General features: G+C 37.4%; 1 protein-coding gene across 3 annotated transcripts in view; it reads right to left on the bottom strand.

The window, feature by feature from the left end:
- Positions 1-5,069: 5,069 nt before the first annotated feature.
- CDC42BPB (CDC42 binding protein kinase beta) overlaps positions 5,070-25,184 on the bottom strand; it is a 101,968-nt gene continuing 81,853 nt past the window's right edge. For 2 of the 3 annotated variants that reach the window (XM_081343471.1, XM_081343472.1), the window contains exons 29-37: positions 24,625-24,687; positions 19,409-20,005; positions 17,937-18,034; positions 17,741-17,825; positions 16,961-17,081; positions 16,751-16,868; positions 14,564-14,669; positions 14,408-14,478; positions 5,070-6,873 (exon numbers count right to left, since the gene is read on the bottom strand). In XM_081343471.1, coding sequence (XP_081199597.1) covers positions 6,742-6,873; positions 14,408-14,478; positions 14,564-14,669; positions 16,751-16,868; positions 16,961-17,081; positions 17,741-17,825; positions 17,937-18,034; positions 19,409-20,005; positions 24,625-24,687 — 1,391 coding nt within the window. In that variant the 3' untranslated portion in view covers positions 5,070-6,741. Of the gene's footprint in view, positions 6,874-14,407; positions 14,479-14,563; positions 14,670-15,521; positions 15,696-16,750; positions 16,869-16,960; positions 17,082-17,740; positions 17,826-17,936; positions 18,035-19,408; positions 20,006-24,624; positions 24,688-25,184 lie in introns of all 3 variants that reach the window. The other variant, XM_081343473.1, reaches the window with a different exon arrangement.

Genomic DNA, 25,184 nt, shown 5'->3' with positions numbered 1-25,184 from the left:
TTGTTCTGTTGTTTGAGTAATAAATCTTGGCAGACGCTTTCCAGCCTCAGACGCTCTCCAGTCTCTACTGTTTGAACAGGGGTTTGCCTTATTGCAAGGCCGGTAGCAGGCTGGTTCAGAACAAAGCCTTAAGTTTATTAGTTTACTTGAAAGTCACTTAATATGGTGACAGAACAGGAAACATTCAGCCAGTTTCTCAATTAGAGGAGTGGAATTCTTTCTAAATTTATGGTGAAAGGCTATGCTTACTGGGAAGTTGAAAAAGAATTCTGAAATAAGACAGTGATGAATTGCTTTTGTACAACTGCCATAAAAACCTTTATAAATTTGTCCATGAAGCCACTAAGAGTCATGCTTATTGGAATTAAAGCAGACTTTTACCTTTTTAACGTGCTCTCGTTTTACTGGAGTTTCTGTTCAAAACAAAAATGCCAATAGAAGGGAATATATGCAGCTCAGGGTTACGGTTGAAGCCTTATGACTTGAGACTTTCCCCCAAACACTTTTTCTAATTTTTTTAGTTGTGAAATATTTTAATGAAAATTATGGGAGTGGATCTTCAGTCAGATAAGTCTGACTTCATAAGGTTAATGAGTCCTGGAAGTAGAACTGGAATGCAGAGTTGACAGCAGATATTTTCTCTGTGAAAGAAACATCTGTCCCTGCCTAGAATTGAACTCTCAACCTTCCGAGTGGTAGATGAGTATTTTCACCTCTAGGTCACCATGCCACTCATGTCCTTACATATAAATGTAAAGCTAATTCTTAAAAGACATTCTTTTAAGTCCTCTTTAACTATTCACTAGGAAATCGTCAAGTGCCATATGAGTAGAGGTTGATGAACATCCCATTCATTAATGCATTGCTTATGCAAAAGATATTTCCAATATGGGCAAGAAAATATGCACAATATTGTAGTTTATATGAGTTAAAAACTTTATGTTGAAAATTTTAAAAAATCTGAATTTATTAGATTATTCTCATTGTTACTTGGGATTTTTCAAAATGGTAGTAAAGCGGTAAAGGGGTAGGAGCACATTTGAGTTGAATTTCTGCATTACAGCTAAAAATAATGACTTTGGTTTTTTTAAATGTCTTGACTTGGTTCTTTTTGAGTGAAAGTTTACTATCAGTTTTCTAGAATATCCCATTTCAGTGATAATTGCTTTTAAGAGATAACATTGCCAACTATTGGCTCCAATCCATTCTCCAGCTATTCTGTGTTCCCAAATGGTACAGGAAATTGGCAGTTCTCAACTAAGTAGTGTCCTCAGATAAAACAAGACTGGCTAATTCAAGTGCTCTGCCATTTCACATATTCTCACTTCCATCCCAATTTCATTCTAGGTATTCAATTATGTGGAATCTTCTATGACTTGAGTTTTACCTGAAACAAGTTATATGTAATTAAATTCTGTGGTTCATACTGTCAAAAATCCAGAAGAGCTATTAGAATGTTTACAACACATTTAAAAAACTACCTTGTAACACTCTAATAACAATAACAATAACAATAATAGACCTCGGTGGTCTTCTAGTCCAGCCCCCTGCTCAAGCAGGAGAGCCTATACCATTTCAGACAAGTGGCTGTCGTCTTTTCTTAAAAACCTCCAATGATGAAGCACCTACAACTTCTGAAGGCAAGCTGTTGCACTGGCATAGGAAGTTTCTCCTTAATTCCAAGTTGCTTCACTCCTTAATTAGTTTCCATCCATTGTTTCTTGTCTTGCCTTCTGGTGCTTTGGAAAATAAATTGACCACCTTCTCCTTGTGGCAGCCTCTCAAATACTGGAATATTGCTATCATGTCTACCCAGTCCTTCTTTTCTCTAGATTGGCCATACCCAAATACTGCAGCTGTTCTTCGTATGTTTTAGTCTCCAGGCCTTTGATCATTTTAGTTGCTCTTCTTTGCACTTCTTCCAAAGTCTCAACATTTTTTTTTGTAATGTGGTGACCAAAATTGGATGCAGTATTCCAGGTGTGGCCTTACTAAGGCTTTATAAAGTGGTACTAATACTTCACAAGATTTTGATTCTATGCCTGTTTATACAACCAAGGATTGTATTAGCTTTTTGGCTGCTACCATACATTGCTGGCTCATGTTTAACTGATCGTCCACTAGGACTCCAAGTTCCCTCTCATAGTTAGTTTTTGAACCAGGTTTCGCCTAACCTGTACTTGTATCTGTCCAGGTGAAAACCCTTCCTTTTCTCCACATTAAATATAATTTTGTTGGATAGGGCCCATTGTTCAAGTCTGTCAAGATCTTTTTGATTCTGAGCTTGTCTTCTGGGGTGTTGGCTATTCTTGCCAGCTTAGTGTCATCTGCAAATTTGATAGTTTCCCCTTCTATTCCCTCATCTCAGTCATTTATGAAGATATTGAAGAGTACTGGGCCTAAAACAGAACCTTGTGGTACCCCAGTGCTTACCTCTCTCCATGTAGATGTAATACCATTAAGGACTATTAATTGAGTACTTTGTCAGCCAGTTACAAATCCATCTGGTGATTATGTCTACCCCACATTTTTCTAGCTTACCAAGAAGTAGGTTTTGGTCTACTTTTTCATATCACTTGCTGAAGTCTAAATATACTATGTCCACAGCATTTTGCTGGTCTACTAATTTAGTCACATCAGCTCTTTCCCAATCCTCTGGTAGTTCCCCAGTGACTTTTTAAAGATATGATACAATGGTTCTGAGATAACATTTGCCAGTTCCTTCAGAACTCTGGGATGTAATCCATCAGGTCCCAACAATTTATATTCATCAAGGTCAGACAGATATTCTCTTACCATTTCTTGCTTATTTTAATTTTTATTTCTGGTCTGTTTTTTACAGTTATGCTTTTGGTAGGTTGGGCTATAGTTCCTTTTTTGTGTGAAGACTGATGCAAAAAATGACTTAAGCTTTCTCTGTATTGCCTGTTACTTCTTTGCCATCTTCTCTCTTTAGTGGACTGACTTTTTTATTATTTATATGTTCAAAGAAAGTTTTTTTAAAAATTATCTTTGACTTTTGTTGCAAGCCTTTGTTAATTCTGATCCTTTGCTTTCCTGACTTCATCACTGCAGATTCAGGCTATCTGCTGATATTCTGTCTTAGTTATGTGTCCCTCTTTCCATTTTTTGTACTTATCCTTTTTGTCTTTCAGTTTGTGCAACCATGCTGGTTTATTCTTGGATTTCTTGTTTTTCTTTTTTAGTGGTATTGTGTTGGAATGGGCTTTTATGATTACATTTTTCAGTACTTCTTTCGCTTGAGTTGTTTTCTCCTTTAGGATTTTTATCCATAAAATTTTGCTTAGGCTCCGAGTTTGTTAAAATCAGCTCTTTTAGTTTAAGACACTGCTTGGATTATATTTTATTGCTTGTGTTTCCATTATATTGAATTCCAGTATGACATGGTCACTCTTGCCCAAGGTTCCCGCAATTTCAACTCCCTCTATCACTTTTTCTCTAAGAATTACTGTAAGCCCAGTATAGCTTTTCCTCTAGTTCCCTCCTCTATCTTTTGGATGAGAAAGTTGTCAGCTAGGTTGGTTAGGAATCTCCCGCTTGCTGCAGAGTTTGTCTCCCAGTTGATATCAGGGTAGTTAAAGTCTCCCATTACTACTGTGATATGCTTCCTACATACATTTGTTAATTGATTAGCAAAGAGTTCATCTATTTCTTCTGCTTGGTTGGGTGATCTGTACTATATGCCTATAGCGATGTCATTCTTTTTTCTTTTTATATTTACTCATATGGATTCTAGGTGGTTTTCATTCTTGATTTTGTATATTTCTATAGCGATGTAGTGATCTTTTATACATAATGCAACTCCACCTCCTTTTTTGTTGGGTCTGTTTCTTTTGAATAGTTTGTCCATCGGTACATTCCAGTCATGAGTTTCTTCCCACCAAGTTTCAGTAATGGCAACTATATCATATCTCCCTTCATGCATTAATACTTCAAGTTCACCCTGTTTGTTCCCTAAGCATTACTATATAGGCATTTGAGTCCTTTATTGGTCTTTGGTGTATCTCTTACTTTGTAACTGTGATTTCCCTCCTTCCCATCACACTCTATTTCATTATGTGTTTTTTTTAATTTCTCTTTACTCCATTCCTTCTTATGATTATCTAGTGGTTTTTGCTATAGGTTGTGAAGTTTGGCCCTCCTCCCCTCTCATTTTTAGTTTAAAGTCCTTTTGATAAGATGAGCCAGTGTTATTCCGAATATATTTTTTCCAGTTCTTGTGAGGTGCAGTCCATTCCTTGCCAGTAGCCCTTCATCTAGGTAATGCAGACCATGGTCTAGGAAGCCGAAGTTTTGTTGATGACACCATTTTTTAAGCCGGTGGTGAAACAAATGAAATTATTGTTAAAATAAATTTAGCTGGACTGAAATCCTCTTCACAAGATGCAAAATAATTAACATCTAAATTTAATTCTATTTTATTAGTACTACCCCTAGTACAGTTTTAAAATATAGTTAAAATATAGTCTATTAAATCAGAGGAAAAACAGTAAGCAGTCCCTTAAAATAGGTAACAAATCCAGTACTCCACAAATATATTTTTTGTAAAGCAAAGAACTTGTGCCAATATTATAATGACTTGTAATTTTCTCAAATTAGTAAACAGTTTTCCATCTGCCATGAGAAAAACAAAGCAAAAGGTTGTCAAAGCAGACAAACTCTAAGCTGGCCAGTTACATTAACCCCTCCAACATCTATTTGTTATTCCTAATAAATTCATATATATTAAGTTATTAATTCAGTATAGACTGCAACAGATGCCAGAAGAAAAAAGAAAAAAAGATTAACAAAATTTGCCTTTGTGACAAACTGTAAAGGTAACATAGAATTCTTCCCATTTCAGCTGCTCCTGTAGCTGCTTTTTCCTCATTAAAGAGAAAAAGTTGGTAAAAGCTCTTGCACCAACAAACCTGATTATGTGGGGGGGGGGTTCCCCTCCCCAGCTGAGAATGCTGCAGGATATTTCTTTTCTGTAGAGATTAGAATCATGCCACAGTGCTTTCCAAAGAACTACGTGCACTTATCTAATTAATGACAGGACAACTAGGAACTTTTTAAAACATCCCTCTTCTGCTTTATTGACAAGTAGATTGTTCAAAAATGTTCTCACAATTCAATAATTACAAAGACTTGAGACATACATTTAAAAAAAGAGTAAAAACCAGAAAAACCCCAAAGCAGTAGTGTCCAGCTCAAACTGAGCTTTATTAATCAAGAATCTGAGAAAGAGCAAATATTGTCAAACACTTAATGAAACAGAATTAAATGTTGACTAGAACCACTTGGTTTAAACTAGGGATAAGTGCATGTCCTATACAGTGTCTCAGGGAAGAGTGCTAGCCATTGGTATAGCATTAGCCCATAGAAACCAGATTTTAAAACAATTGACATCCAACTGTCATCAAATTGGCACAGAAGGCACACTAGTGTGACAATGACAAACTGAATATGCCAGCCATAGAATTAATTACACGCTTTTAAATGAAACATGATCACTAGGATGGGTGGGTAGGTAGTGTTAATAAATGTATAATACATGGAAGCATGAGATTAAATATACATGTAATATGTCACTGCTGCAAAATATACAGGAATGTGCTGTGCATTTCCTCCCCTACACATTCAGTACTTTTAATGAGCAATCATGGGATTGGGATCATCATGCAGGTGAAGATATAATGAATTAAGGAAAGTGGGGAAAAAAGACGAGGTACCCTCATATACACACCCCTCTATGCTTCCACTTTGGTTACCAAGAAAAATCAGAAACAATTTATTACTACACAATCCCTTCATACAAGCAGCCATCGGGGAACAATCTCAAGAGAATGCTGGCCTCTTAAAACTTTTTAAAACATAGTGTTATCTTTTACTCTGAAAAAAAATCCAAGAGAAATTACAAAAATGTTTTGAGAAGATGGATTGCAAGAAAAACAGTAAAATCTGTTTTCCAACAGTATGTTTTTTAAAAAAAGCCTTGTTTTAGCTAATCAGATCTAAAAAAGTAGGGTAAGGATAAAACATTTCTGGTAAGTCCTTTATGTACATGACTAAAATTTCAGTACAAAGACATTTATACAGCGGAGAACATATGTAATGGCTAAGTAAGTTAAAAGGCCACAATCTAGAAGTTCTGTTTTCACTTTCCTGTTTTATTCTACTGAAGCTGGAAATGGCCCTACAACTTCCTATTACCCCTCTAAACTTTGAAAAAAGAAAGAAACAATATATTTAGAATATATTTAGCCAAGGATGTAACTAGGCCGCTTTTACTTCATACTCAAAGGTCTGGATTTTTTTCTAAAAAGAATTTGCTGATAATGAGACATTACATCATCCTATAGAAAAATAATATTCCTGGTACTGTATAGTAATAAAATCTATCAGCATCTCTCTTTTTTCAGTTTAAGTACGAACATTTTATCAGTAGCCTTTACTGTATATCATGAGAGTATCACAGCTGTGCAGAAATGGATCCACCTTGAGTGTAAGAGTGAACAGTTTACATTAAAAAAAATTGTTACTATAGCAATAAAGATCTCTTGCCTCCTTTTTTATGCCCTCAAATCTACAATCTAGATACAGGAATTTACTTCTGTGCAATGCTAAAAATTAAGCATCATTCTTGGCACTGTTGTTGGAGACAGATGTCCTGCTTTTGATGCTCCACGACATAGCAGACAATCCCAAATGGGAGAAACAGTGGAGAGAGCTGCAGTGTTATGCATCACAGGTTGATTGGTCTAATCCATCTAGTGTCAGCTGATTCCTGTGAGGAGAGTTGGGACTTGGGGGGCTGCTTGGGTTAGAGCTGTTGGAAGGAGTTGAGTGTTTGGTAGAATCCGAATCAGGCTGTTAAAAAGAAACAGAAAAACAATGTCTTCCAGTCACATTCTATTTCTAGACCAAGAACTGCAAAGATGCATTTAACAAAAGGAGGGGCCTGGCCAGTGCAACAATTCAAATTGCCCGAGAGGACCCCTCTTCCTCCTCATCTAACATCTCCCACCCTATTATGTGCCCCTAGTAGTGTGAAAATAGTGTAGATTTATTCTTCCTCCCAATTTCCTCTTCAAAATCATATTTTTTCCTAAGTCTTAAGCCTTCATCTATATTCCTATATTCTTACAAAATTTCTCTGTCTCTTTCTTCTCATGTTTCTTTTTGCTTTTTTTGTTTAAATAAATGTTATTCTGTCATTGATTACACTGATTAATATCTCAGAAGAACGGAGTCCAGAAGGCCTCAGAAGCCAATAGCTAGAAGCAATAAAATGTTCTAAAAAGAAACTTGCAGCTCACAAAAGCAAAAATATCAAAATCAAACAAATTAAATTTGAAAGGAGAATGTATCTGTACATTTATAGGTATCCATGAAATTGTTTTAAGACCTATTTTATGAACAGCCTTCTCTATAACAGAATATTCCCCAATAATTATAGATTTTGGCCTTCAAAAATACAAAATTCTTAAGATCCTCACATAGTCTCATCAGGCAACTTCAGATATTTTAGTACCGATAAAAGATAATATTTTAGCTCAAGGTTGAACTGTGGGATCCTTGCTGCTTTTTTGAGCTTGGTGGGCTTGTTTTGTTTTCGCATTTACCAAATTAGGTAATATATTTTAGCAGTATTTTTATTAAAACTACTAAACTACTGAACCTCAAAACCCTCAATCTATTAACATCATAAGCAGATGTCCATCCTTCCTTGCTAACATCCTTTCAATGACAGAAAGTAATAAGTTATCTGGAATCTTATGTCACTATACAGTGGGCATTTCCAGGGCACTGCCTTCTAAAATATTAAAAGAAACTGGACAGGCACTCCATTTACAAATTCCTCATACTGATAAGTAACATCTATAGTACACAAAATATTGTTTATTGCACATACAATCTTTCATGGGATAACAAACCACAATGTCCATTGGGATCAGTTTCCCAATCACATGGAGAGTTTTAATTTTGCTTAGCAAGATGCAGTTTTTGCATCAACACAAAATGATGGAGCCAAATTTTTTGTCTTCATTTCCCTTCCATCCATTCCTTTTCAAATGTTCTTTTGCAATAGGCAAAGAAAGATTCTGTTGGAATTATATCCTGGTTTGACCTAGAGCTGAACAAAGAAATGTATGGCCAAATTATGCAAAATGTATAATTGTGTAATTTCCTCAGGGCAGAATTCCACCATACTTAGTTTTAGAACAGACTATAAAGGTAAAATGACCGATGATCTTTTTTATTATTAAGTGGTACAAAAAAGAATTAGAGATTTATGAAGCAGTTAAATATATGCATCCAAGATGACAGATTTGCCTTTGCATGCATAACTCTTTTGTGAGATATCCTGCTGATAGCAGGCATTCAAAGCAATGTCCTTCCTTGGACAATTTTCTGGTATTTTGGAATGCAGTTAATTATTCATAATGTTTAGCTTCATAGCAGATGTGGTAAAATGGCAGTCAGTTTAATTGGGAAAAGAGGAATTTATTTAGACAACAGATTAAATAGATATCTGATATCTGAGGGAACACCTGCTGCCGGCATCAAATACCCTTCGCCCAGTGCACTCCCACAGGGAGGGTCTGCTCAGGGTCCCGCCGGTAAGAGACTGCCGGCGGGTGACACCCAGGGATAGGGCCTTCTCGGTGGGAGCGCCTGCCCTCTGGAACCAGCTGCCGGTGGAGCTGAGAACTGCCCCCGACCTTCGATCATTCCGCCGGGGCCTGAAGACCTGGCTCTTCGAGCTCTCGGGCCCAGACTGAGGAGGAATTTTTAATTTGGGGTTCTTTTTAACTGACTACAGGGTTAATTTAATATTTTTTAATTTGGTTCTTAATTTTTGTATTTTGGATTTTTAATTCCCTGTAAACCGCCCTGAGTCCTCAGGGAATAGGGCGGTATATAAATATAACTAAATAAATAAATAAATAAATGGCTATATCACTTGAAGATATACTTGTCAAGATTGTACTGTGTTGTAAACACTGTAACTAATGCAGTTGTTCAGACAAAAGCTGTGATAAAGCCACAATCCATAGAGTACAATCCAAAGTTTTATACTGCTTTTTCTATGTAAGCATACATACAAGCCCACACATTGACCCAAATACAAAATTTCATATGAACTCACTTTGTTTCCCCCCCCAATGTATCATTGGGTATTATTTGTTTTTTTTAATCCTAACGTGTAAGTCACTTGGAGATGCCTTTTTAATTGAAGCAGCAGATAGCTACATTTTTTTTAAAAAAAATACTGTCTAACAGTGTAGGGCAGGGGTGTCAAACTCAATTTCACTGAGGGCCGCATCAGCAATGCGGTTGCCCTCAAGGGGCCGGGTGGGTATGGCCAGGGTGGGCGTGGCCTACTGGGTGGGCGTGGCTAGAGTGCATATGACCTACTGGGTGGGCGTGGCCAGCTCTACATCGTTCGCATCAAGGGTGCCTATGGGGGCCTGGGCAGGAATGGGGCAGATCTGAGGGTCTCTGGCAGAAGGAGGGTCTCTGGGCTAGGGCCAAGGCAGTGTGGACCGTTCCCTCACTATTTCCAGGATGGCTTCACGGGCCGCATGAAACCACTTCGCGGGCCGGATCTGGCCCCCGGGCCTTGTGTTTGACATGTCTGGTGTAGGGAATAAACTGAGAAAACCAGATTGGAATCCTTCCATTCATTCACTTGAATTTATATGTAGCAAAATACATGAACAAGTAAAACCAAGCCCATTAAGACTTTTTAGACGAGATGTGCAGCATCCAAAAGGACAGCTAAATATATATGCTAAGGAAAAAGTGTATCTCTGAACATTTTTTGGTAGGGGGAGAGTGACTGTTCTCTATTACAGAAAGCAGGATGAACAGCAAAGCTGATTCAAGTTCCAATGAGGAGAGAGCAAAGAAAAAAAAAGAGAGGTAAAAAGAAAAAATCCCCTTTGATTTCTATCTGTTCTCCTAATGTCTCTAGTAGTCAATAGGCTAAAAAATGCAGTTTATGCTTCTAACAAGTGGAAGAACTGCAGTGGTTCTTCTGCAGCATGTGTTTTTTAACAACAACAACAATAATGATAATAATGATAATAATAATAATAGAGTTGGAAGGGACGTTTGAGGTCTTCTAGTGCAACCCCCTGCTCAGGAAGAAAATTCTACAACATTTCAGAGAAATGGTTGTCCAGTCTCTTCTTTAAAACTTCCAGTGTTGGAGCATTCACAGCTTCTGGAGGGAGGTTGTTCCACTGATTCTAACTGTCAGGAAGTTTCTCCTTAGTTCTAGGTTGCTTCTCTCCTTGATTATTTTCCTTCCGTTGTTTCTTGTCTTGCCTTCAGGTGCTTTGGAGAATAGCTTGACTCCCTCTTCTTTGTGGCAGCCCCTGAGATATTGGAACACTGCTATCATGTCACCTCTCATACTTCTCTTCATTAGACTAGACATTCCCATTCCTGCAACTGTTCCTCATGTTTTAGCCTCCAGACCTCTAATCATCTTCGTTGCTCTTCTCTGCACTCTAAAGTCTCAACATCTTTTTTTCATCGTGGTGACCAAAACTGGATGCAGTATTTCAAGTGTGGCCTTACCAAGGCATTGTAAAGTAATATTAATACTTCACGTGATCTTGATTCTATCCCTCTGTTAATGCAGCCTAGCACTGTGTTGGCTTTTTTGGCAGCTGCAGCACACTGCTGGCTCATATTTAAGTGACTGTTCACTAGGACTCCAAGATCCCTCTGACAGTTGCTACTATTGAGCAAGTTACCACCTATACTGTACCCGTGCATTTGGTTTTTCTTGCCTAAATGTAGAACCTTACTTTTTTCACCATTGAATTTCATTTTGTTAGATAGCGCCCAATGTTCAAGTCTGTCAAGATCCTTCTGTATCTTAAGAGCCTATCTTCTGGAGTGTTGGCTATTCCTGCCAGCTTGGAGTCATCTGCAAATTTGATGAGTTCCCCATCTATCCCCTCATCCAAATCTTTGATGAAAATGTTGAAGAGCACTGGGCCCCAAACAGAACCCTGGGGCACCCCACTACACACTTCCCTCCATGTAGATGCAGTTCCATTGAGGACCACACGCTGAGTACGGCCAGTCAGCTAGCTATGAATCCCTCTGGTGGTGTGATGCTGCCTAACCCACATTTTTCTATCTTATCAAGTAGTAGGTTGTGGTCTACTTTATCAAATGCCTTACTGAAGTCCAAGTAAATTATATCCACAGCATGCCTCTGGTCCACTAATTTTGTCACCTGGTCAAATAATGCATTAAGATTTGTCTGGTGTGATCTGTTTTTGACAAACCCATGTTGGCTTTTTGTAATGACTTTGTTTGCCTCTAGGTGTTCACTGATTCGTTGCTTGATTATCTTTTCCAGAATCTTCCCAGGTATTGAGGTCAGGCTGATAGGTCTGTAGTTTTCTGGATCCATTTTTCCCTTTTTTGAAGATGGGAACTACATCAGCTCTTTTCCAGTCTTTGGTAGTTCCCCAGTGCTCCAGGATCTTTGAAAGATATAGTTCAGTGGTTTTGAGATCATATCTGCCAGTTACTTCAGAACCATGGGGTGTAATCCATCTGGTCCTGGTGATTTGAACTCATCTAGGGTGGACAGGTGCTCACTTACCATTTTCTTCCCTATCTTAACTTGAGTTTCTAAACTGTTTTTTACAGCATTGTTTTTGATAGGTTAGACTGTTTTTTCCCTTTGTGTAACGATGGAGGCAAAAAACAAGTTAGGTAGTTCTGCTTTTTCCCTGTTGCTTGTCACCTTCTTACCACTTTCTCCCACTAATGGACCAATCATTTCCTTAACTTTTTTCTTGTTTTTTACATGTTGAAAGAAGCTTTTTTTGTTATTTTTTACTTTTGTTGCAAACCTTAGTTCATTTTGAGCCTTAGCTTTTCTCACTTCAACTTTGCAGGCTTGAGCTATTTGCTGATATTCTGCCTTAGTTATGTCCCCGTTTCCACTTTTTATACTTGTCCTGTTTGTCTTTCAATTTATCAGAGAGTTCTTTATGCAGCCATACTGGTTTCTTTTGAGAGCTGTTATTTTTCTTCTTCATTGGTATTGTGCTAGACTGGGCTTTTATAATCTGACTTTTCAAAATTTCCCAATTTCTTGAGTTGTTTTCCCCAGGAATTCTCATCCATGGAATCTTTCCCAAGCTCTAAGATTATTGAAATTAGTTCTCTTAAAGTCCAAGACTCTAGTGTGACTATGTTCTATTGCTTGTGCTTGCATAATGTTGAATTCCAATACTGCATGATTACTCCCCCACAAGGTTCCTGTGGCTTCAACACCTTCTATCATTTCATCTCTGTTAGTGAAAATTAAGTCCAATATGGCTGATACCCCTAGTTCCCTTCTCTACCTTTTGGGGAAACAAACGTTGTCTGATAAGTTTGTCAGGAATCTCTTTGATCTTCCTCTTGGTGCAGAGTTTATCTCCCAGTTGATGTCAGGGTAATTAAAGTCCCCTATTACTAGTGTGATGTGCTTCCTACATACCTTAATTAACTGCTAGCAAACAGTTCATCTATTTCCTGTTTGGTTAGGTGGACTATACTATACACCTATGGCAATATCATCCCCCCCTTTTATAGTGGCCCAAATGCATTCAAGACAGTTTTCATCATTGTTGTGCTCTATTTCTGTAGAGATGTAGTTATTTCTTATAGAGAGAGCAACTTCACCTCCTCTTTAAATAATTTAAATCTCTCTAGCTGTGTGTTCCATTTGTGGGTTTCATTCAAGTTTCTGTAATGGCAACAATATTAAATCTGTCCTCATTTACCTGAATTTCTAATTCACTCTGTTTATTGCTCATATTCTGTGTGTTGGTGTATAGACATTTGAGTCCTTTATGGCTGACCCTCTGTTTACTTTCTACATAACCTTCGCAGTGCCTGAGTTCCCCTATTTCCCTACCACCTGTTCGATTAGTGCACTTGGTGTAGCACTCACTATTAAAAGCTTGATTTTGCTTGACAGCAAGGTTGATATTCTTATCCACACACACATCTATGTCACCAGCACTGATAACCCTATGTGTTTTTCCCCCTCTAATAGTTTCCTAAAGATTAAATTCATTAAAACTCAAAGCTACAGCTGGTTGCAATTGAAAATTTCTCCAACATCCAGTGAAGTTATTAATGGTAATGCAACATTAAACCATTAACTAGGATGGGTCTAAGATTAAAAAAAATCAAAGCTACCTTTGTCCTTTAAAAACTTATTAATCATTTCTTATTCTTCCGAAGGAAAAATGTTAATTTTGAGAAGTGTTCCAAGCACATATTTGCAGAGAATTTAGGCTTTCAATTGGATTTCTGGACAACACTACATTCTACAATTTGGCATGTTGGTTATGTAGACACTGGCTTGAACAATAAAATGTTTGGGGGTTCTCCTCAAAGGCAATGGAAGCCACTTATACTGATGCCAAGAAAAGAATATAAATGTCCATGAAGTCATTGTGATCTGGGCTCCACTAGAAGGCTTGTCTACTGAGAAATGCAAAAAAAAAAATTGCAAAAAAAAGTGCAAAGAAGCGCAACTAAGATGGTTAAAGGCCTGGAGACTAAAACATATGAAGAACAGTTGCAGGATTTGGGAATGGGCAGCCTGGAGAAAAGAAGTACTAGGGGGGGGACATGATAGCAGTATTCCAGTATTTGAGAGGCTGCCAGAAGGAGGAGGGGGTCAATTTATTTTCCAAAGCCCCGGAAGGCAAGACAAGAAACAATGGATAGAAATTAATCAAGGAGAGAAGCAACCTGGAACTAAGGAGAAACTTCTTAACAGTGAGGACAATTAAGCAGTGGAACTGGTTGCCTTCAGATGTCGTGGGTGCTTCATCACTGGAGGTTTTTAAGAAAAGACTGGACAGCCACTTGTCTGAAATGGTATAAGATCTCCTGCTTGAGCAGGGGCTGGACTAGAAGACCTCCAAGGTCCCTTCCAGCTCTATTCTGATTGATTGAAATATGCCATTATTGGATTTTCAAACTCTTCAGACAGACACTGTTGCATGATGCAGGATCCAATCTTGGTTGGTGACCGGTACACACACACTCTGCTAGAGAGAAGTTCCCTGAGGATGGGCTCCAAGCATGAGTCCGAAGGCTCGGAAGACAAAACCTGTGAGTCCTGGTGACCGACCCAGATTGGATCCTGCGACATTATCCTGGGACACGTATATTTGCCTTCATTCACTGCTGAATGATTTTATATAATATCACAGATTTAGATTATATACACATACATTCAGATATAAAAATGTAATTTGTAAAAATATTAGAAGTCAGTACCCTTTAGCATATCAATCATTTTTCTAAATTCACCTCAACATTTGAAAACCTGTGAAGATATAGAGACTGATCTCACCTCTTTGTCAAACTCCTGATCTGGATCAGACATACTTCGCAAGGGCACGGTTGCTCCCTGGTCGCTGCCACCTGCAAAGCAAAAGTATTTGAGAATCTCCCCTAGGAGAAGCTTATGAAGCTTATAGCTTTTAAAGAGATCTACTTCAACTCTTACTTGAAGATGGCCATGAAATGTAGCTTTTATTTCTGTGAGGTGCTTGGCGTGAAATGTTGCTTGTTGGAGGACAAACCTTTTCATCTTGCGAAGAAGGTAAACCAGTCTGTAGCAGAAATGTAACCAAGCTCAATTAGATGAGATATTTTCAACTTCCTTTTTTAAATACAGAGCCCTTTAAAATATTTAAAACCGGAAATCAGCATAAGAAGCTCTTTTTTTGTGTTTACAGATCTGTTTCATCTTGACTACTGAGAATCATACAAAGCAAAACATGTTGCTCAAAGAATCAGTGAGGGGATATAGCCATTCCACCCCAAAAAGTAAGTAAAAAGGTCAGTATTTAAGTCTCAGTTCTTTCCGGTAGCTGGAGACATTTTATAAAAGTTATTAGAAAAATAAGTCTGTCTGAATGAGCCACATCAAATTATCTTTTGCTTTATAGCTTTATTTCCTCCTTAAAGGCTAATGCATAGCCAAAGATATAACTTATTGCCTTATTTTGGATTTGGTAATATTCTATTAATTAAGGAGTCTTATTGATTTTGCAAGTGTACTATTACAGTCTGATATTATACAACATAAGCAACAGAATTTGATTGCAAATTATGCCTCTAGGCTTTCCAAATTATAAAATGGGAACATGATTTGCCTTTTTCTTTTGCTGCATTTGGCAGCTACGATAGTAAATGCTGGCAGTTTGGTTGCAATGAGACAAATATTGAGTATTATCCAATAAGCTTTCAGTTTGCCTCCTGCTACTGGAAGGATGGTTACTCTCTTATCCTAGATTATTAGCCTATTAGAGAAGACGGGATTTAGATTTGCAGTGGCAACCTGCTGTTTTAACTGCAGAACTCAGGGCAGGAAAGCACAAGCTTCTTCACGCAGAGGTTAGCCAGCTGAGAGGTCTAATGCACACTCTCATCCACTTCAGTTCCTAAAGAGCTGCTCCTACCCTTGCTATAGAAGCAGAGGAGGGGCAGGAAGAGGAGGAAAGCATTGAGGAGGAATGGTCACTCTGGAGAAAGAGATCAGCAGAGATAGGGCTCATGTGATAGACGTGCTCAAAGCCTGTTGGAGATGATATCAGAGCAGAATGTCGGGAAGATGAAGGGGAAGGAAATTCGTTCTGTTATTTTAGACAAAAGAAACAAGAAAAGGAAGGAGGAAAGAAGAGTTATTCAGAAACACTATCAGATGCCTGACCATTTACTTCATTTCCCATGTCCTTGTGAGTTTCTGGTAACAGCTCTCAAAACAATGTCACGGGGCTATTAAGACATCATTTCCATATACCCACCCCAGAATGATGGCCGAGGGTTGGGTTTGCATTCTCCCTTCCCAGTTAATTCCTCTTCCTTCAGTCAGACCTATTAACTAATGGGATTCCTTTGTATTTTTCTGATTATTGTCTTGCCTGTGATCATAGGAGCGTTGGAAAATATGTCAATAGTAGAAGAGATTTTGGATTGAAATAGCTAACAAATTATTGTGAAAGGAGTATTTATTTATTCAATGCACAGGTAGTCCTCAGCTTATGACCACAATTAAGCCCAAAATTTCTATTGCTAAGCAAGGCAGTTGTTAATGAAATCCAGCTTCCCCTCGCTGAATTTGCTTGTCAGAAGATGACTGGGAAGGTTACAAATGGTGATCATATGATCCCAGGATAATGCAACTTCATAAATATATGTCAGTTGCCAAGTGCCTGAAATTTGTTCACATGACCATTGGGATACAGCAATAGTGATGTGAAAAATGGCCATAAATCACTTTTTTCAGTGTCTTAGTAACTCTGAGCGGTCACTAAACAAATGGTTGTAAGTCGAGGACTACTTCTATAAGGCTGCCCATTTCGATGTGTGACTCTGGGTAGCAGACTATTAAGATAAATTAAAAGCATTAAATTAAAAGGAACAAAGACTAAAAAATTAAAACACAAGCAGCTGATAAACAACCCAAATCACTAACACAACCAAGTATAAGAGATTGCATTACAGCCAACCTCTAAATTCTTTATAGGAACCACCTTAGGCTTGCTTAGTGCTTTCAATTACCCCTTAGAAAACAAACAGTATCCCTGTTTTGACTCCAAAACTCCTGCCAACTAACTTGTCCTTTGGCAACTCAGCTGAGCGAAGGCTTTCCCTAGGAACATTTTTTGTTTCGTTTTGTTTTGTTTACCAATGGCAGATCCATGAGCACTTGCATTCCATCTCCTGGTCCCATATGAGCCACATGGTTGAAATTGGTGGGGTTGGAAATCATCCTGGATCTGAGCTCAGGGTCTCGGAGCATCTCCCTGAATCAATAAAGGGCATCAAATAGTGATTTTTCCAGCATGGGAAAGATTCCTTTTCCACCCAGGTTATGAGAAAAATACCCAAGCCTTACCGTCTTTGTTGTAATCTTTCTTCCTCAGGAACTTTAAAGACGAATCGTCTTTTGCTTCTCGTACGAAGCATTTGCTTTTTGCTGTTGTCAGATGTTTCTGGCACACTAAGAGCAGCTCCTCCTGTAAAATATAAAATGCAATTACATAGCCAGATACAATCTCCTACAGGCTGCTCCCCCGATTTTCATCTCTATCTCTGCAAAGCCCCATTTACACATAAATCACAGATTGCTTTCTAGAACTGTCACTTGACTGCAAGATGTGCATACTTCAGTTTCAGTAATGTTTTATATAAAGGCCTGTGCGAATAAGGGACTTAATTCAGTCTTTTAACACAAAAGTTTCTACTCCTCAGTTTTTGATACCTTCAGGTAGGGCTGGGAAGTGTCTCCATCATATGCCATCAATCACGACAATACTAGTCTAACTGACCCATAGCCTTATTTGGTTATGCATGAGGAAGATCTCCCCATTCAACCATCTCCTTTTAGCTAATTAGTAAGTCAATACAAATATATATTATTAAAATAAATTGTACAATTAAATACAAGTCAAATAAATTAGTGTTTGTTACAAAACCTCAACTGATGCCTCACTGAAGCACTAAAAAAATGAGTAAATCCTACTGCCTATTGAAATAAAAGCCACTTTAAGTCTTTTCCTTGTCATATGATGTTCAAGTCACGATAAAAACTAAAATATAAATATACAATATACTAAATTAAAATGAGACTCCCCAAACTCACTGGGCATATGCCCCTCTCCACCCGTCTACCAACCTGAAAACTTGTTCTTGAAATAAATTAGCCGAGGAGGTTCACAGCTAAGGAGATTCAATGTGCCATTAACATTTAAAGGTCGAATCTGTTATCAAGGCAAAGTGAGAGAAGCTTTTTAGAACAGGCCTTCAGTAGAATGCAATGAAATTTTCAGAAAATTATAAAGCATATTTTACTCTACACTCAAGATACTAACCTTTCTTAAACCGATAGTTTGAACCCATTCCATATCGTTAACATCAAAAACATCAACCCCATATTCACTGTACACGGTTAAATAGGATGGATTACAACCTGGAGAGAAAAAAACAAAATCTCTTATGGCTCCATATATTTGAGATAAAACCGAACAACTTGTTCAGTTGCTGTTTCTCAAGCTGATTAATATTGGAGAGTGGCATCTTATGCAAAATTTTCATGAGCATGGAAAATCCTTGCTGGAACTATTCCACTTTTGACTGCAGGTGGGCACTTTTGAAAGAGACAGATAAAGCCAAAATTCTGTCCCAATAGCTAGCATTTTATAAAGAAGAAATGTTACCTTTACATAATTACTTAATTTATATCCTAACTTCATGTTTAATCAAATATTCAAACATTCACATTCAAACATTCATTTTGAATACATAACTGGGGACAAATAGGTCTAATGAATAATGGTGTTTACTTACTATGTTTTCAAAAGGTTTTACATAATAAACTTCTGCCTGATATTCAACGACTCTGGGCAACTAGTTATGCTCATTAAAAAAAAGCAGCTCCCTTGGCCATACAATTATCTCATACTTCTATCTGATACTCAAGAGGAAAACCTGCTCTAAATACAGAACCACCCCTAGATAGCAATTTTGACTGAAACATTTCCCATTCAGTGGTTGGATTTCAGTTTACCACCAAGAGCTTTTCAGTTTAATAAAAAGATGGCAATTCCTTTTGAACGTCATATCAAATCACCTTTCCCTTATTTTGTAAAAGTAGATTTCATACATATCTTTAAGGAAATCTCTTGCAATGAATTCATATATTCTGGCCGAGATGAAAGGCAGTCATTTTAATTCGAGTATTCAAGTATTTGCAGGCATGATTAATATTATCTCCAATTTTGACAGAGGGCAAGCAAAATAGCAAAAAAGAGTTAAAAGCAACCCCAGATGCCATCAAGCATCAGCAGACGAACCACAGAGTAGCATTTAAGATCAGCAAAACCCCTTCCCTACCACACAAAAAAGACTGTTAGGGAAGAGGGAACTTCTTTGCACCAACCACACCAGGATCACAAATTCATATAGTACAATGAGTAATAAAAGTAAGGTAACTTTCTGTCTATATTACTAAAAGTAAAGTTGTAGGAGGAACCTGCCTTTTCTTAGGACCTGGACTGACTGATTTCACACTAAGACTAGGCTCATAAGCCACACTAAGCAATACATAGACCATAGAGCAAAGCACGCCTTATACTAGTGGAAGGCAACAAGAAAAATGGTTCAATCAATCCAGTACACTATTTCCATAATTGTTAAATAGTTTCTTTTGCAAAATTTGAAAGCAAGTGTAGAGAACGTGTACATTAGGCAGAATGCTGAGTCAAATCGGCTATTGTGCCTATCAGCTGTTCACAAAATGAAGTGAAGCAATCAAAGATACAGAAACAGAAAAACATGTACATACTACACGCAACTGGAGTCGCGGGCCACATTAGTTCCTGCATGCGTGATCTTCGACCTTGAGCATCAACGTATACTCCCAACAGGGTGAAGCAAAGTAGGTATTCCTCATTGCTGAGCTCCACAGCACAAAGGGTATCAAATGACTGTTGCGAGAGGAATGCAAGTGAAGAATCAGTGGAATTTATCAGGCTTACAGACTGTCCATCTCCTTGGATGTTCAATAGAGAGAAACCGGATGGGTAGCCAACACAAAGCCTGTCTTTGAATACAGCCATCCATTGCACATGGCCAGGAGCTTGGATTTCACTGAACTTTTTATGGAAAGGTTTAGTTCTGTAAATCTCATAGCAGAGAATCTGTCGCTTAACTGCCACAAATAAACTCGGTAAGGAGCTCTTCTTCAGCATTCCAGTTGTAATGAACTGGCAGCCTTTTGTTTCAGGAAGTTTGACATCAAAGCTGCTTTCAGATCCATCCAGGGAAGACCAAGGATACAAGTGAACATGACGATTCCGACCGCAAATAAGAATAATTATTTTCTCTTTGGGGAAAAGCTCAATCTGGCAGACCTTCTTGCAATCGGCAGCTCGAACAATCACTGTTGAAAATAACACATACACGTAAGAGAGTATATATGTGTTGAGCCATAATATGTTAACAATGTAATTGTTTAAGATATATGTAATCTTTCACCATAACAAAAACATAGTTTCACCAACTCAAATCTCATTATGAATTTTTAAAACTTGCATCAAAACAGCAATAAATAAATAACAAAGGCACACTCCATGGCAAGAGCAAAATGCTTCATTTTAAACACATGTAGAGCTGCAAGTTTATCCTGAAAATGAAAATCTAAGCAATTATGGATCATTTCCTGAAAAAAAAGATCAATGACAGAAATTCTAATTTCCCAATCATTTTATCAATAGCCACCTTCACAGTGCCCAGGAGAGGAAAAGGTAACAATTATTATTCATTGTTGTTGTTAGCTGCGAAGTCGTGTCCGACCCATCGCGACCCTATGGACAACATTCCTCCAGGCCTTTCTGTCGTCTACCATCTACTGGAGTCCATTTAAGCTCACGCCTACTGCTTCAGTGACTCCATCCAGCCACCTCATTCTCTGTCGTCCCCTTCTTCTATTGCCCTTGATCTTTCCCAGCATTAGGCTCTTCTCCAGTGAGTCATTCATACAGAATTTCAAAACAGTACAAATAAAATCAAAAGTAAAATGCACATAGACAAACAAAAATATGAGGAGTAATTGTGAATGTTCAGAAAAAGGTAGCTCTTAAGATATGCCCTGTACATATTTTTCTGTCTTTTGATCCTTCTCTGTTGTGGAGAAGGTTCCAGAATGTGAAAAATTCTACTGAAAAGGCCCTCTTTATTAGAAAGCTTAATTTCCCTGTAGAATCAGAAGATTCTGAGTGCCAATAGCTGGGGTTATGCATGGGTAGCCAGGTACTTAAACACTGAAAAGTCAAGTAAAACCCCTTTGAATTAGGCTCAGAAACCAAATGGCTTCAGCTGCAGGTACCTTAGGATAAGTATTTTTTAAATACACTGTCAAAAGTCTGGCAGTTATATTAGCTAAAATATAACTGAATTGTCTTCAAAGGTAGTTCTGTAAAAAGATATTACAATAGAAAAGCATGGAAAATGTAAAGCATGCCTATTTGAATAATCTACTTTTCTTTGGTATAGAGAAAACATGATATAATTTATATTTAACTATCAATAATTCTCTAGAAATTGTGATTCAAAGAATTACAGCATTACTTCTTTTGGCATTGGGCAAAATGTGCCTAGGTATAGCCTTGATATGAAACCTATACCATACATAATTGTTAAGAGTGGCTATATGAAAACCACACATACTTGCAGAATGTAATGGACCAAAAGACTCAAGAAAAATAGATTCTCATATCTGCTTCTGGCCTGTAAGCTCAAGAGAGCCCCTTCTCTAGAAATCAGTTAACAAATCATAGAAGTTTCCCCCCCCCCATGTTTAGCATAATAAATACAAGCATAGGAACAGAAATATTGCTCTGAAAATCAGAAATCAATTTTTGATAACAAAGAATAAAAAGAAAAAAAAGCTGAAGGTTAGAATTATTTCAATTATCCAAATATATTGCATCCAAGTTATAGAGTAGCAAACCTTAATATTTGAAGTCCTTCCGAATGTCATAATTATTCTGTAGCATTAGCTTCTGAGGTACGTGAAACTGGATGACACACTATAAGGATTTCTGCACTGTAGTGCTTGGACATGCATTAAAAAAACCTCCAGAGTATCCAAGAAAATATCCCCAGAAGGCCAAAGAAGAAATCTGCTATTAGGCGAGTGGTGTAAACAAGGTAGAGAAAGCCTGCAAAACACAGCTTCTGGAATTTTTTCTAACCCCTCAATAATAGCTTCACTCAGGTGACTAGTAGGAAGGAGAAAAGGGGTTTAAGAATGAAGCAACTGACACAATTCTTTTCCAACATTCTTTTGGATTAGAAAAAAAAATAAAAATGAATAATATTTCCTATTTACTTTCACATTCTGTCTTGCAAATTAATATTACTGTGAATCTGCCTGGATTGAGGATTTAGAGCTGTACATCACAAATATATATGAATTCTTTTCCAATTCTCTATTTCTTGCCTTCTTTAATACAGAGGAAAGTGCCCAAATGCTAATAAAATAGGTTTCATGACATGACAAACATGTTTTGATTAGCAGACAGAATAAAGGAAATGGAGATGTACTCTGTTCTGGATGATTTTGTACTAATTAGTTTGCCAGATTACAAAAAAAACCAAAACCAACAACAACCAAAAACCAAAAAAAAAAAACCCCAAAAACCATAAACTAATGAGGGATGGGAGACCACATCAGAAACCCAGCTTTAGGGTTTTTATAGTTTGGGAATGCTTGCTCAAATGACTAGCTTTCTTACTTTTCCTTTTTGAGCTTTAGTTAGTGTGCACACTATCCTACTTTCCAGATAAAACAGAGTTGATTTTGCTCCCACAACTCCTAATCTGAGGGAACACCTGCTGCCGGCATCAAGCTCCCTTCGTCCTGTGCGCTCCCGCAGGGAGAGTCTTCTCAGGATACCGTCGGTAAAAGATTGCCGGCGGACAATACCCAGGGGGAGGGCCTTCTCTGTGGGTGCGCCTGCCCTTTGGAATCAGCTGCCTGTAGAGCTTAGGACTGCCCCTGACCTTCGCTCATTCTGCCGGGACCTGAAGACCTGGCTCTTTGAGCTCTCTGGCCTGGTCTGAGCACAAAAGAATGTGTCTCAGAATAGCACAATAGTCAAAATCTCTAGCCAGGGTTGTTAAGGTAGTGCTATAAGCTTTGGAAAGACGGCTATTCATTTATCCTCACACTCAAACATCCTTTCATAACTATGGTGGAAATCATGGGCATATTGTAAGATTCATTTGGCAGGTCTCTCTCTTTTTAAGTTGACCATTCCCTCCATATCTACTAAGAGAAAGTTGAGAGGATTTAATCCATCTTCTATTAACCTTTTGAATTTCCAGAACTAGTTTTAAAAGTTACTAACTGATTATAATACATCTTAATTATTGTTTTAACCTTGGGCATTTATTTAATCGCTTTTAACTTTTGTATCCTGTTTTCGTATTTATTGCCCTGTACACCGCCCTGAGTCCTTCGGGAGAAGGGCGGTATAAAAATATAATAAATAAATAAATAAATAAATAAATAAATAAATAAATAAATATTAATTGGGATTTTAACTGTTTTTAACTGGGGTTTTATTGCAAGGTTTATATAATCCTTTTAATTGATTTTAAGTTTTGTAATTGTTGTATCTGTTTTTTAAAAAACCTTGTGAACCGCCCTGAGTCCTACGGGAGAAGGGCGGTATATAAATTGAATAAATAAATAATCAAATCCAGACCAGATTAGCCCAACTTGCCAAAAATCACACACTTTTGAAAAGCAAAAACTTTTGGAGCAAAAAAGCTATTTATCATCTTAATTTTGTTCTATCTACACTCTCTTCCAGTTGATTTCCAAAACTAACATGCAAGTGAAGAGGAGGAATAATAGCAAAATAAATAAGTAAGGTCATGAAATAAGAAAATGGGTAGGAAATATATATACATATATTTTATACAAACATAATTTATTGTATATCTCCACATCTTTCTAACAACGTAAACCAGTGTTTCTCAACATTACCTGTGGTAAGATGGGTGGCCAATATGTCTGTGTGTCTGTGTGTGTGTGTGTGTGTGTGTGTGTGTGTGTGTGTATGTGTAATCAGCAACTTTAAAATATGCAGACTTCAGGTTCTAGAATTCCCCAGCCAGCATAGTAGTTGAAGTTCATGTATGGATTTTATGTCCATGTATATTGCCTCTTTCAGTTTCTTAAAGTTGCTTCTATCCTTGCTTTTATCAGTAAATTCCTGATTTTTAAACTTGTAACCGCTTTTTGAGGATCTCATCCATTTCCTCTTATTGTAACCTCTTTGGTTTTTTCCTTTTTCTTCATCCCATTCACTTTCTCTTCATACAATTGTTTGCAATTCAATTCCCATTCATTCTTTCTGTATCACCAAACTATCTCAGCAAAGTTATTTTATAATCATCGGTTCTGGTGCCACTTTGTGGCAATGGTCTAAAATTGTGTGTTTTCTGCAGCTGAGCTTATGGAAAGTAGAATGGGATGGAGGGGGGGGTGGTCAAGAGAAGAAGAAAAGAATGTATGATTATATGTATAAATATAAAAGACTAAATTTGAATAACTACTCATTCTAGATTATTTAAAACTGCCATAGTATCCCAAAGGGTATTTCTGCGATGAATATTATTATGTCAAAAGACAAATCACCCAAAGATGCAGCCTAGTGGCCTGGTTCTTTTTTTCCAAGCAAGGTACAAAAGTAGTTTGTTAATTATGGATTAGGAGAGAACAAAACCAGATTAGCCTTTATGAATATGCATTTGATGTCAAATGAACAACTGCCTTTTGTAAAAGGTAAGAGCTGTGCAAGCCAAAATGTCCCATGAAAATGACCATTAAACAGTTCATTAAATAAGCCAATATTCTGAGTTTTGAACTTTTGTCAGAGAAGCAAATTCTATATAAGGGAATACTGCAAATAATCAAGAATTAACTGATTATTAACTGAGCTCATCCCTCAGCATGTAATTGCTAAATGCAATCAAAAATTTACTTACCATCACGGGTGACTTCTATGACATAGAGTGCTTCATCTGAGCCAATTGCTATTCTATCTCGATCTAATAAATAGATTTAATAAATATAAATATAATGGTAACAAGGTAAGAAAAATAATTATTAATATAAATATTCATTCTAACCCTGGTTTCTACTCTTTAACAGAAAGCATCCATTTGAGAAACTGAATATGCTAGAAGAAACATATGCTAAAGGAACTGTATTGGATACTGTTTTGCAGTATCAAATAACAGACCTCAATAATAATGTAATTCAATCCATGTCTAACCAAATGAAAAGTCCACAGAATGTAGTAAAGCTTGCTCATAGAAAACTAGGTATAGCAATGCAAACTATATGGTATGGGCCTCAGATTATTTAAAAGAGAACTTTGGAGGAGACTATGCTCCAAGACTTTTCTATTTTGGAGCTTAAATTGTTAGAGATGAAGGGGAAGATTTTTCAGTAAATGTTGCTCTCATGATCAATCTTCATAATCAAGACTGTAGTACTGGGTTAATCCCATCCATCTCATCCCATCTCCCAAAATGAGGAAAAA

Source organism: Vipera berus, assembly GCF_964194415.1.
Source record: "Vipera berus genome assembly, chromosome: 1".
NCBI classification, from domain to species: domain Eukaryota; kingdom Metazoa; phylum Chordata; class Lepidosauria; order Squamata; family Viperidae; genus Vipera; species Vipera berus.
The sequence above is the reverse complement of the archived record's forward strand: the minus strand, read 5'-3'. Positions and strand labels throughout refer to the sequence as shown.